At 51.0% G+C, this 14,639-nt stretch overlaps 3 protein-coding genes across 3 annotated transcripts; all 3 read right to left on the reverse strand.

The window, feature by feature from the left end:
- Window positions 1–840: 840 nt before the first annotated feature.
- On the reverse strand, window positions 841–5,318 carry Pdw03_2077 (TMEM1 family protein, putative; the record flags this gene model as incomplete). The annotated part of the gene is made up of 4 exons (XM_066100072.1): window positions 841–1,491; window positions 1,546–2,622; window positions 2,673–5,230; window positions 5,285–5,318. The coding sequence occupies 4 exons, from the start codon at window positions 5,316–5,318 to the stop codon at window positions 841–843; spliced, it is 4,320 nt and encodes a 1,439-aa protein (XP_065957799.1).
- A 488-nt stretch (window positions 5,319–5,806) lies between these two features.
- Pdw03_2078 (TRI7-like toxin biosynthesis protein, putative) lies at window positions 5,807–6,941 on the reverse strand (the record flags this gene model as incomplete). The annotated part of the gene is made up of 3 exons (XM_066100073.1): window positions 5,807–6,317; window positions 6,381–6,877; window positions 6,930–6,941. 3 exons carry the CDS (start codon window positions 6,939–6,941, stop codon window positions 5,807–5,809), a joined length of 1,020 nt encoding a protein of 339 aa, XP_065957800.1.
- A 3,204-nt stretch (window positions 6,942–10,145) lies between these two features.
- On the reverse strand, window positions 10,146–14,464 carry Pdw03_2079 (Suppressor spt23-related protein; the record flags this gene model as incomplete). The annotated part of the gene is made up of 3 exons (XM_066100074.1): window positions 10,146–10,277; window positions 10,349–13,807; window positions 13,859–14,464. 3 exons carry the CDS (start codon window positions 14,462–14,464, stop codon window positions 10,146–10,148), a joined length of 4,197 nt encoding a protein of 1,398 aa, XP_065957801.1.
- Between the last annotated feature and the right edge of the window lie 175 nt (window positions 14,465–14,639).

The raw sequence follows: 14,639 nt of genomic DNA on the forward strand, positions 1-14,639 counted from the left end.
CCTCACCAATCTCAGACGTGTCAGTATTCCAGGGGTGTACTGGGTCGAGTAGAAATAGACCGACGTCTGGGTAGATGACTTGAGAGTAGATCACTCAGTCAATCTCACAAAAACAAAATCCAAAAAGCAATGTGTAGACGTCCTCAAAGCGACCTGAACATCGACGCTAAGAGATGGAACCAATCTACGGAGTAGATTAATTAGTCCGTACTTGCTAGCCTGTATCGGGCCAAGTGCCGGCGGAAGCCCCAGCCGAAGCTACTCAAATCCCTAGTCAAACCCCGTTCAAATTGGAGGATCAGTCGGAGTGCAAATCGGGGTTTAAAGTGGTGAAGGTCTTGGCATTCTGGGCTGTGGACGGAGTTTTCAGGGCTTTATCAAATTAAAAATCCCCATTTGGGGGCAGTTTAAACCCGGCAGAATCCCGGCTTACAAGACGGACGATAAGGTTAAGCCAATAGAATGAGAGAACTGTGAGGGTCACGTGGAAGATGGGCATCAAATTCGGGGGGACTAAGCCTAATTAGGAAGGCTTGGCGCTCTCAACTATGGCAAATTCATCCGGGACCGATCGAGGTTTACAACGAGGCCGGATCGATTTCAACGGGGTTTGACTGTATTCCCGAGGTCTATTCCCGAAGTTCATTCCCGAACCTCAGTCCTGAGCTAATACACCCGAGCTCTATACCCCAATACACATCCAAAGTACTACAGTTATAGGAACCACAGAAGAATTATGAATTCATGAATCGTACATCGACATACAAAGTGCCCTCAGCGAGTCTACATAGGACTCTCTCTCTCTATAAATGATCGTCCACCACAAACAGATCAATCAAATCATCGAACCGGCTCCGTCCGCCGCTCCGAATCAACGAGCCACGATCCCCCACCAGCAGCATGATTACCGCCAGCGGCACTCAGATTGACAGTCGTCTTCTTCAAATTCGGGAGAACCAGAACCGTCTCACCATGACTACGGTAGTCAACCTCACAAGGGATTGAGCGACGAGCCGGCGCCATGGAACCAGTGGCATCAGCCGCAGGCGGCGACGCCCGGAGCTGAGGTGCCGATGGTAGGAAGGTACGGATTTCAAGAGTTGGGACAAGTAGATATCCTGGTTTCTGCGGGAGGAGTAGGACGGTGAAGCGGGTGGTTTCGCCGTCACGTGCGAGGAAGTTGCCCCGGCGACGACCGCCTATTTGCCACTGGTCTGGACTGGCGTGGATCTCGTAGGAGCATTCGAGTGGTTGGTCGGCGTTTTCTCGGTTCGCTGGGGAACACCAGCGTCGCGTATGGCGGAGGCTTAGCTCAGCGGTGATCATCTGGCCGACGGCGGCGTGCGTGGAGGGCCCTGGGCCGGTAGTGGGTTTGGGCTGGAGCTGGAGGTCGGCTGTGTGAACTACTTGGATCTCGGGGACGTCGACAGGGATGATGATGCGGCGGGTTGGGATGGTAGGTTGTGCGGGGAGGGGGATGGTGGAATTGTTCTGTTTCATATGTGAGTAAGATGGCTGGCTGAAAACACTCGCATTCGCTCTTACCTTGTGCCACTGCTGGAGCCATTGTCGCACATCCTCCCCTGGTACTTTCAAAGCTCCGAGCAGATCGTCCCATTGCACAGTCTGATAGGGTAGCATGTTTACCTCTCGAACGAGCCCTATGGCTTCCATGTCATTCGTGGACAGCTGTGCGCGGAAACTGCAGACAATGTGCGATGTGAGCAGCGCGGCGTACTGGCGGAAAGGGCTGGAGGCAATGGAAGCAGCAAATTGCTTTTCAACTGCATCCAGACACTCATCATCGACACATGTGAAGTCAACGCCCAATTGTAGGCTATGCGGGGTTGATGCGACTGGGTTTTCTTTAGTATGGCGAATTTTGTAAAGAAGAGATGCGGGCTGCTTAGGGAAGACATCAAGGGCGACGGGGCCAGTAATGCTGGATTGCACGTCGTAGATGTCTGAGCTAGGCAGGCTGCAGTTTATGATGCGAAGCGGGATCAGCATGGCCGGGCTGATGGTGAATCGAGAGAATAGTAATTCATCCTTGAAAATGTCCTGCACGTTGACCGATATAGGTAGTGTTGAAACAACATTGAACGATGCCGAGGAAGCGAATCGGCCTTGCTCGGTCTCATACGCGATCTCCGCTCGCGCCGACAGGGTCGAGAACGCCTCCTCTACAGTATATGGTACACGCAGTCGGATGAATGACCGCGCCGGCATTTGCGTGAATTCGATGATGCCCGAATCGTGGTTGGCATCTACCTCAATATTACCATCCACGACCTCTGTTTCTGCAAGGCGAAGCCGCAGGCCGGCAGTACCTGGCCGGACACGGATTGTACCACTTTTGATCTCGTTTCGTCCGCTGTCAAGTTCCAGCTCCAGCGTCCGCATGGCCTGAAGGTTTATAAGATGCGGTGACACGATCTTCACCTGTAGGGCTTCAGCCGGAGGATAGCAATATATATAAGGTTGGTTGCTGGTTTCCTCCGAGTCTTCTGTTTCTCGGAAGCCAACTGGAAGGGTGGAGTTGTGCCCGCCGTTAAAGTTAAAGACAAGATTGCCAACCCTCATCTCGAGCCGGTCAATGAAGTATTTGCCCTGAAGTGTGGTCTGCATGAAAGTTAGTTACTGGCAGTAAAACTTATCCTATCAGTACCTACCGAGGAGTCAATCAAAATCTTTGTTAAGGATGATTTTACCACGAAACCAGCTGAGCTCTCGATCCAGTGCTCTGAGTTTTGAGCGCTGTTAGCGCTGACCAGCCGAACCTTGATGGTATCAATCTGGATCTGCTGGCCCAAAAGGAATCGCAATGACAATTGGATCTGGAATCCATCCTTGTTGTCGTACAGAAGAATGGCTGGGTCTACATGGAATTCGGCAAAAAAGTCTGTCAAAGGAGCAGAGACATCCTTTTGTAGAGCACCAGCTGCTTCAAACAAGTCGCGGATGTGTCCTTCTAACATTTCCTCTTCAGTAGAAGAAATCGAGCCAGCCACAGACTTTTGCATGACTGACAGTTGCGTCTGCGCATATGTAGCAAATTTGGAAAGCAATCGCAACATCATGCGAACATAATCTTCGGTCCGTTTGAGCTCCTTCAAGCACCGTGCATGGAGTTCCAACATGCTTCCTTCTAGAACAACCCAGTACTTGGAGCCGTAGAATGGGGCCATCCGATGGAAATAGGAAGCAGCAGATTCGTAGTCTTTCCGGCGATATCGTATAATAGCAACTTCAGCCAGAGCCTGTTCAACAGAGTTGACACGGTTGGCTGCCATGTGATGACAGATCAAACGGTCTGTGAGATCTTCATAAAGAAACAGGAAGGCGTCTTTTGAATTTAAAGCAGCCCTGAGGCTAGCAAGATCGATACCCGCAAGCGACGATTCCTTCTTCTTGGGAGGTGTTTGTGACTCTTCAGTGTCATCGCCGTCCAACGAGATCTCCTCCAGGTCACTTGCCCCAGAACGATGGCGATCATCAAAGAGGAGACCGAGATTTTTCCAGTTCTCAGCCCAGCCCCGTCGACTAGCAATCTCTTCGAGGGATCGCCGAGCCAGAAGAAGCAATCCCGCCCTCCCGGATGATAGCTGTTCGGAACCGGTCTTCTGTGTGGGAATATGCACGGGCTTAGGGTGTTCCATTGTGGATCGTCGCTGCATCAAGCCCACGCTGTCAGACATGTCCTGCGTAACTGGCCGGGGAGGTCGGGCACCAGATGAGCCCATTAGGGAACTAGAGCGGCGAGGCACATCGGCACGGGAATCTGCCATCGAGACAGCAGCGGCCTCACTCGGTTGTGCAACGACATGAAAAGAGGATTCGGGGAGCATGAGGGTCGGGGTAGAGGTTTGACTCAGGATCTGCAAAGCTGCCGCAAATGCCCACGAAGAGACTAGGTTGTTGATAATATCTGTCTTGTCGTCATGAACTACCTCCGCCAGGCCACATTCGAGATCATGGCGGAGAGTACGTGCAGCTAAACCGATAAATTCTGTTGCTCTTCCACAAATCTCAGCTAGCAGAGTGAGATTTTCGGGCTTCTTGTCTGATTTCGCCACGTTGCCATCTGCAGCGGGTTCGCTGCCGGCCAGTGACGGAGCTCTCGCAGCTCGGAGTAGTAGAGTCAGTTGACGAGAGAAAATGTATGTGCGAAAATCGAAGATGGAGATGTCGCTCCCCAGTATCATTTCCCGGTAGGACATCTTGTTGGCATTCAATGGGAAATCTCCCGGCTGAAGCTCTGAAAAAAGAGCCGCGTCGTCATCATTGCCGTCGCTGTCATCGGAAGCCCCGGTTTCCAATGCCTTTTTCGCCATCTCAGCCCAGCTTTTACTGGTGATCGAGAGTGCGCCACTGTGTTGATCACCACTCCCATCGAGCTGTTCGCGAATGGTCGCATCCAAGCCAACGGCTAGCTCATCGTATCCAGCCAGCGCATCTTCGAAGAGGCCCACATTCTCGAACCCCCTAGCAAGACCTTCTTTAAGAATGAAGAACGTGCAGAAGTTCCAGCCAGGTAAACTGCGTTGAGAGTCTTTCTCTTTTATATCTTCCTCATATTGAGCCACACGCAAATCAAAGGAAGCTAGAATCCCGTTCTTCATTCTATCGATCAAATCCTCCAATTGCTCCGCCAACTCAGAGGACCTGTTCCCCTGCTTGGGAAGGCGCAATTGGGCCACACGATCTACAGCCGACTTGGATGACCCGTTGAAGTCAGCTTTCGCCTTTTCCAGCACTGTAGTTGTACCCCGGCCCCATTTGGAGGTAGATGTCGCCGCCTTGTCCGCAGCGTCACCGTCTGGTACCACATGCAGGATAAGCCACTCAAAAGCATCGTGCTTCTCCTGGCTAGTAATTGCGGACTGCGAGCTTTGGGAAGATGCGATAGTCTTGATCCAATCACGAAGGTTCCGTCGGGCCGTCGCCTTGTAGGTTTCGTTGTCGTCACATCGGAGGAGGTAAACTTTCAGGTATGGGGTTTGCCGTAGACCGGGGATTTGGTGTCTGCGATGGGTGACTGCGCCATGAACCGTATCGCTCGATAATTTGCGTTCATTTGATTCTTGCGCCGGTGTGAAGCCGATGCGGAGCGACTCGATTGATCGCACGGGGCGGGTTGGCGATTTCCAGTGAAGATTTTTGAGGGGGAGCTTTGCTTCGATCACGGGTTGAATAAGCGGAAACAAGCCGGACGGATCTGTGTATTCGACTGTGTGGTATGGTCAGTGCGAGCTTCATTTGTCTCAATCCACCTTGGTCTTACCCGTTACATTGCTCGAAGCCTGAGAAGGGTCCATGATTTCCCGAGCGCAATACGGGAAGTGACCAATTGACTTCAGGACATCTCAGAATTCAAGATGCATAGGAGCTTTCATGCGCCTGGGGTTAAGGGGAGGAGTTGCGGGGTGAAGGGAGACATGCTGTCAACAGCGGCCACGCACGGCCTCGTTCTTTTCCACTTTCGTGCAGATCGCTCGCTGCTTTTAGAATTTGGATCTACAACTCAGCTTTCCTTTGTTTTAATTTCGCCTTAATGTCCAGAGATATGTAAACAAAGGTACCAAAATGATTTAAATGCAGGATATCTTATATTCATCTCAAATTGTAGACAACAAGAAAAGTTGGCCATGTTTGCGGCCTTGTGGTGACATTTTAGCTGGTCTTTTCACCCGGTCCTTAAGTGACTGTTTAGTTGTACGCAAAGGCAGTGGAAAAGGTGCAAGAGAATTCTCTATATGTAACCAGTGACTCTATACCAGCTCCAGATCTACTATACTCGATGGCCTCACACCTCAACCTCAAACACCTTTGCTAGCACACCACCACCAACAAGAACCACCCCGGCCTGAATGAGCAGTCCAATCTGACCTGCTAGAGAAAAAGGAACCAGAGCTTGATTTTGCGGCCTCACCACCTGTGGGTAGAAGAACCCAGTGGAGGTGACACCAAGCCACGCTATAGACCACGCTAACCCAAGAGCCCTTTGCCACAGCGGTTTAGTGGTTATTTGGCCTGGTCCATGTGCCTTGGAAAAATGTTTCCAAAGCGCTTTGATGCAGTCTTCGACTATGAGACCTAGAGGGGCCGTGACAAAGAATAACATGGCGCCGGATTCCTGGGCCGGGATTCCCTGCACAATATCGAGGATGAGATGCAGCCCACCCGAACAGAAGAAAACTACAAAAACATTCATATACCGCTGCACCAAGGACCTTGGCTGTAGACCTAATAGCTCTTGGGTGATGAAGGCGCTGACAGAGGTCAGGGGGTTTTGTAACAATTGGTGCCAGAACTTCCTACGAGGTCCCATGTCAGTATAAAATCCTGCCTCTCAAATGATTTGCTGTGGGTGAGCTTACCCCCAGAAACCTCGTACTGTATCGGCATCCAGTGCTCTTCCGTACAATGGAGGGCAATTTTCAGGCGAGTCCAGTCCAAATCCCACGAGAATTATCGAAAAGGCACGATGGTGGAAATCGATAAGAATACGACTCACAACGAATCCAGCCATGATGTTTGAGATGATGCGTTCAATCCATTGTTCGGTTGACATATCCCATTGAGGCACTGGCGGCAACATTCCACGTTTCTCTTGCTCCAACGCCCGTTGCAACCCAAGAGTAGCCAAGACATCCAGAGCTAGATATTGCCAAACAACGATGGCTGACTGGCGAACCAAAAAGCGACCTCGAGGAGGCGTGTTCATAGCACGTCGTTTATAATATGCTGGCTGTGGCGGGACATTTTTGATTTGCCAGGGAGTATTGATCCCACGAGGGTCAGTGAAAAACCGAGTTGCGGCAAAGATTTGAGCCACAAAGCTCTCGCTACCCTCAGTACACAAATCATTGCTATTCTTGGGGTTGATGAGTAGCAAATTTAGGCATTGGAAGATGATGGTTACGAACAAGCGACTGCATTCACACCATATGAATCCTGGGCCCAGCGCCGCAGCCACCGGAATAGCTCGATACACAATGAAAGTAGAGCATGGAATTGACAAATATCGAAGAATGGATTTCTTCGGCGTTGCGATTAGGAGAGTCGCAGGTATAAGGCACTGGGCAGCATAGAGAAAGAGAATTTGCAGAATGGTGGAAGAGGTCGACATGGCCCGCCGCAAAAAAAAATACGAGATTGCTTCTTTCACGGGCGCTGGTGTTGCAAGAGATGTAATTGTCTTCAAAAAGGGGCGATCATTTTTTAATTTGTCAAAAGTCCTGCATAGAATCTCAGTTGGACTTTTTTTCGTGGGCCCCTTGCAGCAAGCGACAAAAACGAAGATGACAAAATAGATCCATGCTTCTATACTATTCGCATTCTCTATAGAATTATTGCCCTCTGTTTTCATAATCCAACCATTTAATGCAGCTAATATTTACCATGAGCTACGACGTAGCCCTATATAGACAGCCCTGTGCGATAAATATCCGTGCTCTAAGCAAGGTGCCCCAAGGCACCGACAGTAAGCATTCAGACTGGTCACCTCCAAAGAGGGCCAGTCGACCAAATCAAAACAAAAATATTCCCTCCTCTCCATTTCTCACCTCCACCTCGAATTTCCAACCAGTTTTTTTCATTCACCTCGCCGCACTGATGTCCTCAGAGGGAAGCAAAAACGGCCAAAAACCCCCAGAACAGCACCACGGAAAACATCTTGTCCCTGTCCCCTGTGTGTGTGGTACTTCTTTTTCTATTCAGCTCACCTCGCCAAGGTTCTGTGAGTGAAGGAAACGGTCAAAATGACCGAGGAACGGCATACGTTGAGTCAACACCTCTTCATGCCATCGGGGAAATCCACCGGGGGATTCCAAAAGCCAACGACCTCCTCGAGATCATGGCTGGCTTTTTTTTTACGGTGGTGCCGATTGCGGAGGCTGCAGCCACTCGCTGTTGATGATAGTTTGGGGGGTTGCGGCGGCCGTAGTCCAAGTCATCGGCGCCTTGCCATGAGATGTCAGCTAGTGTGCGTTAAGAGCCTCCAAACAAAACACCCAGAAGGGCTTCCAGATAAGCCTCTGCTGGGATCATGGCCTTTAACTTACGGGGTCCTCTCGGCCTTCCTAGGCCCTTCCTCCTATGGGCTCGTCGCCTTCTGTTTAACAGCAGAACCAACCGATGATGCCCACTGGAGCGCCCGTCCCAATGCTAATTATTGTTCATAAGGCTTGCTGACAGCTTGGCCAGGATCTTACTGGCGGTGGAGGGGGCTGGTGAGAGGGCTGCAGAGGATTCGATGAGGGTGTGGAAACAGATGGCGTTGATGTCAGCGATAGTAATATTGTCGAGACGAACAAAAATCTAGGGCCTTTTGGAAATAATGACAACCCTTCTAGCCAGCAGGTTCGTGCCTAATTTGGGACTGTTTCACGTTGTAACTACGTCTGTAGCTTCCAATTCCACGATGGCAGTCGGATCTGGTATTGAGCATTGGACTTTTAGATTGTGACATGATATCTTCTGCCACACGGAACCAGGGAAACCAATGGCAAGGAACTCTTCTAGTAAGCGCTCAGAAACACCTCATGCACCAAGCACAGATATCCACATAGATGGTTCAAGTTAGTACAAAGCAAGATAAAGACCACTGTTCGGCAGCGTTGTCATATTTATCACTACAGAGGCGCCCATTCCACTTTGCCCTCAAGATCGAGTTCAATGCTTCAAATTTTTCTTCCAAACCCTCCTGGATGGCTTTACGGGAGCATGAGTGGTCAGAACGTTGGCCGTACGATGGGATTGAAGGCTTTGGTCAAGTTTATCATTGAAAATATGTGCCTTTGCCGAGAGATCGAAGAACTGGTCAAAAGAGGACGGAGGGTCGCACGTGCAATTTCCCGCTCCATCTATTAGTTTAGACCCTAAAGAGCTGCCTCGGTCATAGTAGTCACCGTGGTCCTGGTTCTGGGCCAGCTTGTGTCGCATGTGCCGGTTTTGATTCCACCTTTAAAGAGGCATAGGCCCGGTCGAGCTCACTGTCAGTCCTAACACAGCGGTATAAAGTTCGACATTTCGACGGTTGCGCTCCTTATAAGCCTTTTATCAACTCTGTCGTAATCTGAATTGCTTCTGAATAAAACTGTCCCAGCTGTAGCACAAACTCCGTAAGTAGAAAGTAAGATTGGGGGTTTAAAATAGCAGAATATATATATATATCTGGCGTCTGCTACTATCCAGATTAGAGAAGGCATAGTTTACTGAATCTGGATGAGGTGAAGATACCCCGGTTGGCACCGGGGGGACAGAGATGCGCTCAGGATCAGATCAGATCTCCTTACTGTGAGCAAGTATCTGGGTAGAGGGTTGCCATTTGAGGCTTTCGGCAGCCGAGAAGACATTACGGATGTATTCAATCCCCCCACGCCCGGTCCGATGGCACACTCTGAGCATACAGGACTCTCTAGTGTGTATAACAACAGCTAAAGTTGTCCATTCCCTCAATGCTCAAGGCGATAGCTCGTGTCAGCGCTTGCAACGGGGATTTTACCGGATCAAAGTTCTGCGTCCATGCACGTCCTTAAGATAGGACTTCTCGCGGAGCTGATCACTTGAGATGATGTTGCTACGATCTCAAACAGCTTTTTGGGTTGGAAGTGGTGTGTGCAGGACTCTGGGTGCAGATGTGAGGAATGATCACCTTGAACATCGCTCTACACGGCTTTCGATCCGTTCGTTGAAGCTGTCGAGGAGATGTGAGAGACATAGATCCTTGTAGTTTAGTGCATTGCATGGGATCAATGCAGTGGAGTGAAGATGGATAAACGAAATCGGATGCTTTCAGATTCTTTTCGGACGTGAATCCAACCCAATGCGCGTGCACATCAGACATGTCGGTGTAACATTGCCTACCTGAGTGACCAACCAATCTTCGACACAACTGCAACAGCAGTATCTCAGACACAATTGTTAACAGTTCCAAAAAAATACACCGAAACAAGGACAGTAAGACCCAATCATGCGGATTTGAAATAGGTAGTCATGCCGCGTCATTATGAACACAAATAAGAAAAAGACAGAAACCCAACAAGTAGTCCGTCGTATAATAGGGAAGCTTGACTCGCTCAGCAAGAACGCCATAGAGATATATGACCGGAAAAGAAAGAAAAGGAAGAGAAGAAAATGACCTAAATGCCCAGTTCCACAGCCGGCTGTGTGTAGCGAGCCTTCACGAATTCAAAGCTGTTCGTGACGCCTTGCCAAATCCCGGGAACATAATTTCGACCCCAGGCGCAGATAACAAGAATAAGAAGGGGAATCTACAGACACGGTGTTAGCTGTGCGCTAGAGTGAATAAGAAAAGAAGCCGTGGACGTGTTTGTTTACTTACCCAAATGAAGTACAGGTTTCGGTCGCTGCCTAGACCCTTCATTCGTCGAGCCTGTTGCTCTCGGAGATGCTTTTGTTGCTCACGCGAGATGGCATTGCGCCCAATTGTGATGTCTTTGATATCGTCCTTCTCGAATAGTGCGAGGGAAGCTGAAGCGGAAGCCGATGCCGAGGCGGCGGCGGCAGCGGCAGCAGCAGCAGCACTGCTCTGGGCTTCGAAATGTTGGTCGATAGCTGCCTCTGTTGCGGCACGGAGCAGACTGGACTTCTTCATGTCGGAATCATCGGTGGATTCGGGGTGCGGAAACAGTTCATCATATGAAGGTGGTTGGTTGGGGTTGGGCGCGGAAGTGCCCTTCAGGTAATCCCACCAGCCATCCCGAGCAGCAGGTCGGTTAGGGACAAGCTTGGTTATACGGCGCATCATTCCTTGGCCTTGGTAGTCCTGGAAGGCGGGTATCGTGGGTATCGCAGGCATTGCGGGCATTGCGGGCATTGCAGGCATTGCAGGCATCGGAGGCATCGGAGGGAGAGCCGGGAGATTGGGGAGATTGGGGAAGGCGTTAGCCACGCTCTGCTGGAATTGATTGATTTGAAGAGCTAGCTGGTCACGCCACGCGACAAGAGGTGCTGGCGGGGCGAAACCTTGAGCGTCTCTGGGTGCGATTGTTTGTTCGCTGTTGTCCATGCTTGGCGGACTGACGTCTTGATGCATACTAGACCGACGAGAAGAGCTAAAGTGAAGAGGCTCCGAGTCGGAATCATCAGTAGTTTCGTCCTCATCGTCCAGATCCTCTGAATCATCAACAGCATGGCCAAGAGATCCAGAGGCGGAAGAAACCTCCCACATCGAGTTGAGCGAGGCCGAGCTACCTTGCCGGCGGCGAGACGTGATGGATCCAACACTGCGAGACCGGTAGTTGTGAGACGGAAGCAATGCGGCTTGGTGCGCTGGGAGCGTTGTAGCTAGGTCCGCGGCAGTGAAACCCCGTACACTACGAGTGTTGGGATTGGCACCCGTCAGACGCAACCGGTGGACAATGTGAGCATGGCCATTGAGGGCGGCTAGATGCATTGGCGCATTGCCCGTGTTGTCTTGCACGTCGGGGTTTGCACCTCGAGCCAAAAGCCCGGCAACGAATCTCGTCAGTCCCAACGACGCCGCAAAGTGAAGAAGACTCTGGCCGGTCGTGCTGCGAGAGTTATATCGCGGAGGCCTGGGACTGTTATCCAAGTCGATGAATTCCAAGTACGTTAGCATCTTGGAGTCGAGATCGCCAAGTTTGCCGTGATTCTCAAGACCCGGTACTTGGCGTTGCTGACCCCCAGAGGAGTTGCCTTGCATGTCTGCCTGCATGTTGAAAAACGCGTTTGGATCGCTTCCCATGATCTGTTGCGCTGTGTGGAATGCATCCGCTTGGCTGCCCAATTTCTGACCGAGAATGTTCAATGCTAGGCGATACATCTGAAGCTCGCGATCATCAACATAGCGGAAGAACAGCTGTTGTTTGGGCATAAGGGGTTGAGACTGCTGGACTTGGCCAAATGTGGGGTGCTCGTGTTTGAACACTACAGACACCAATCCTGGTTGAAGAGCGGGAGGGGTGAGGCAGTTGAGACACTTGTCACCCCAGAATGTGGTTGTAGTAGCCAAGGTGTCACCGAAAACAACCTCCATGCCTGGATAAAACCCGCTGCCCAACAACGTAACCTCAGTACCCCCTGTGATGGACCCCTCGGCAGGTACCAACTTGTGTATCACTGATGGCAATCGATTGGGAGCATTGTTGAGAGGAGGCCAGACCTGGCTTGAGGAATTCGAACCAAGTCCCATGGGAAGATTTGAATCATGAAAGCAGTTACGATTCGAGCCACCTGGTGTTCCTGGACGACTGGGATGGGTGGAGTTGGACGTTGAGGCCACTGCCCCCCCGGCTAGGGTATCTAAACTTTGTCGCTGGGCAGGAGTTGGGTTGAAGAATGGATTGTTATCATTGGTCTGGTTGGGAGTGGGCGGGCTATTTCCATATTGACCTGACATGGCGGATGGGTTCACGAATGGCCGTTCACTTGGTGAAGTGAATCCACGAGTAGTCGCAAGTTGCGGATCGTTGTTCAAGGCTGCTGCCGATGACTGAGGTGTCTCGAGCCGTGTCATCGTCAGTTCCGATGGAAGCCTTCCGGAGCTGCTATGTTTGCGTCGTTTACTCTGTGGCCCTTGGAAATCAGATGGGGATGCTCCTCGGGACAGGCTCCTGGACGTCTGAGGCATGTGCCCTCCATTTGTTGAGCCCGGTGCCGCAAATGAACTGGGAGTAAGCTGATATTGTGAATTGAACCTTTGTTGAAGACCCTGCAGATCAGTTGGCGAATGAGGTGCACCGAGAGAATTTTGCCCGTTCTCGGGGGTTTGGCCCGAGGGAAACACTCCAACTCCCGGTACTTGTGTCCCATCTGCAAGGGATGGCGAAGGGCCAGTCGGTACAGGCGCGGATGGAGCCTGCGTCTTGTGGTCATCGGTTATCATAATCGAATTTGTGATTGCCTGCGCCACTACATTGTCCAAGTGATCTTTCACAGTGAAGATGACCTGGAAACCGAGCTTCTCATTTTGGTGTCGGCAATAGCATGCAATCCGCATCGGCAGTTCCACTTGCATTGATCCTGGTGGGACCGATAATCTATCCCCATAGCCACCGCTGGAGTTCTTTGCTGGTTCGGTCCATTCCTTGATCTCGCTGGTATTGAAGACGATGACACGCTTCTCTTCATCCTTTTGAAACAATTCGTCTTCCTCGGGCTTCCTCTGCTTCTTCCGTGACGCACGTTTCCGTTCTCGCTGTATGCACCCGCTACATATCTTCACATCACCTCCGTCCAACGGACGTTCGTCATCCGAAATTGCTTGATAGTGATCACCTCTTGTCCGTGCAAATGCCCGCTTGATTTTTTCTCTGTCTTGCATGGCGCTTGTGCAGACCAGACTTGTGTACAATTGAAGGGTATCGCGAGTAGGTTCGGTGGCAGGAGGAGCAAGGAATTTGAGTTTTGAGATGGTGTGTGAGGGAAGACGGAGTTTCTTGACGCCCGTCGGTAGCGGGGAGAGGGTCAATCGGATCGGAATTTGAGTCTCAACGCGAGATTTGAGGGAAGTTGGATGCACAGTAAGAACAGGTCGTGGAGAACGCGCGTTCAATTGAGGTTGAGCCGGGGAGGAGGCGAAGTTGACAGGAAATTGATACGATGCCGGCGAGCCGAAGTTCATAGCTGGTGATAGGGAGGCGTGGAGAGGTGATTGGCGATTCATGTTTATGCCACCGAAACTTTCTTCTAGAAACGACGAAGGAGACTGTCCGCCCCATTGCGGAGCGGCTCTATCCATATCTTGAGGCATTGCAGTCGAGTATGGCGATTGTCCGTTGAGTCCAAAAGCGAAAAACGGAGATCCGGGAGCATGGACCTGTGATTTGTTAGCAACGCGAAAAACAAGAACGCGGTTCAAATGACCAACCGAAGGCACCGCATCAACTGATTCCAGCCCAGTGTTATTGCTCGACGGACTCCAGAGCTGAGATTTCGAGCGCTTCGGGGGTCTGGGCCGTGACCCATTGTCCGTCTTCAATGGACTAGGGCTACTTGCTGCACTTTCAAAATCAAAGGCTGCATCCATTGCCTTATTGCTGACCTCCAGATCAGGATCCATAGAGAAACTACCGTCCATCTGAAAAGACGGATCAATGTTGAACGGCGATTCCTCCTTGACTGACGATAATTCCGGGTGCATCCAGTCCTCCGACGGATAACTAATAGAAGCTAAGGGATTCTCACTATGTGCTGCAGAGGTTGTCGAAGCGATCGATGTTTGTCGCAGGTGGTTCCGTGGCGATTCGGAGGAAGAACTGCGACCTGAATCATCTGGCGATTCGGCTGGCGAGTCCGCGGCAAGAGTCGACACTTGCCTCATGGGGTTTTGATCTTGGTATGGCTTCGAAGGCCCTGAGGCGCCATTCGGACAGGAGGTTGTGGCTCGAGCGAATAGGTCGTCAAAGTCTCCCCCAGCATTTTCAGTTGACATCTCGAGTTTTGTGGGGTCCAAAAAGTCCATGTCGTCGTCCATAATGATGGGGTCCAGGGCGGAAAAAGAGGGCGAAAAGGGTGCCTGCGCTGATACCATGCTTCGTTTTTTTCCCCTTCCGGATTCTTGGAAGTCGCAGTCGATTTCAACCGTTAACGGCCCCCCCCCCTTCGCAACAATTGAATATGACTTGGCGGGTCGAAAATGAATCTCAGAG

Source organism: Penicillium digitatum, chromosome 5 (assembly GCF_016767815.1).
Source record: "Penicillium digitatum chromosome 5, complete sequence".
Lineage (NCBI taxonomy): Eukaryota > Fungi > Ascomycota > Eurotiomycetes > Eurotiales > Aspergillaceae > Penicillium > Penicillium digitatum.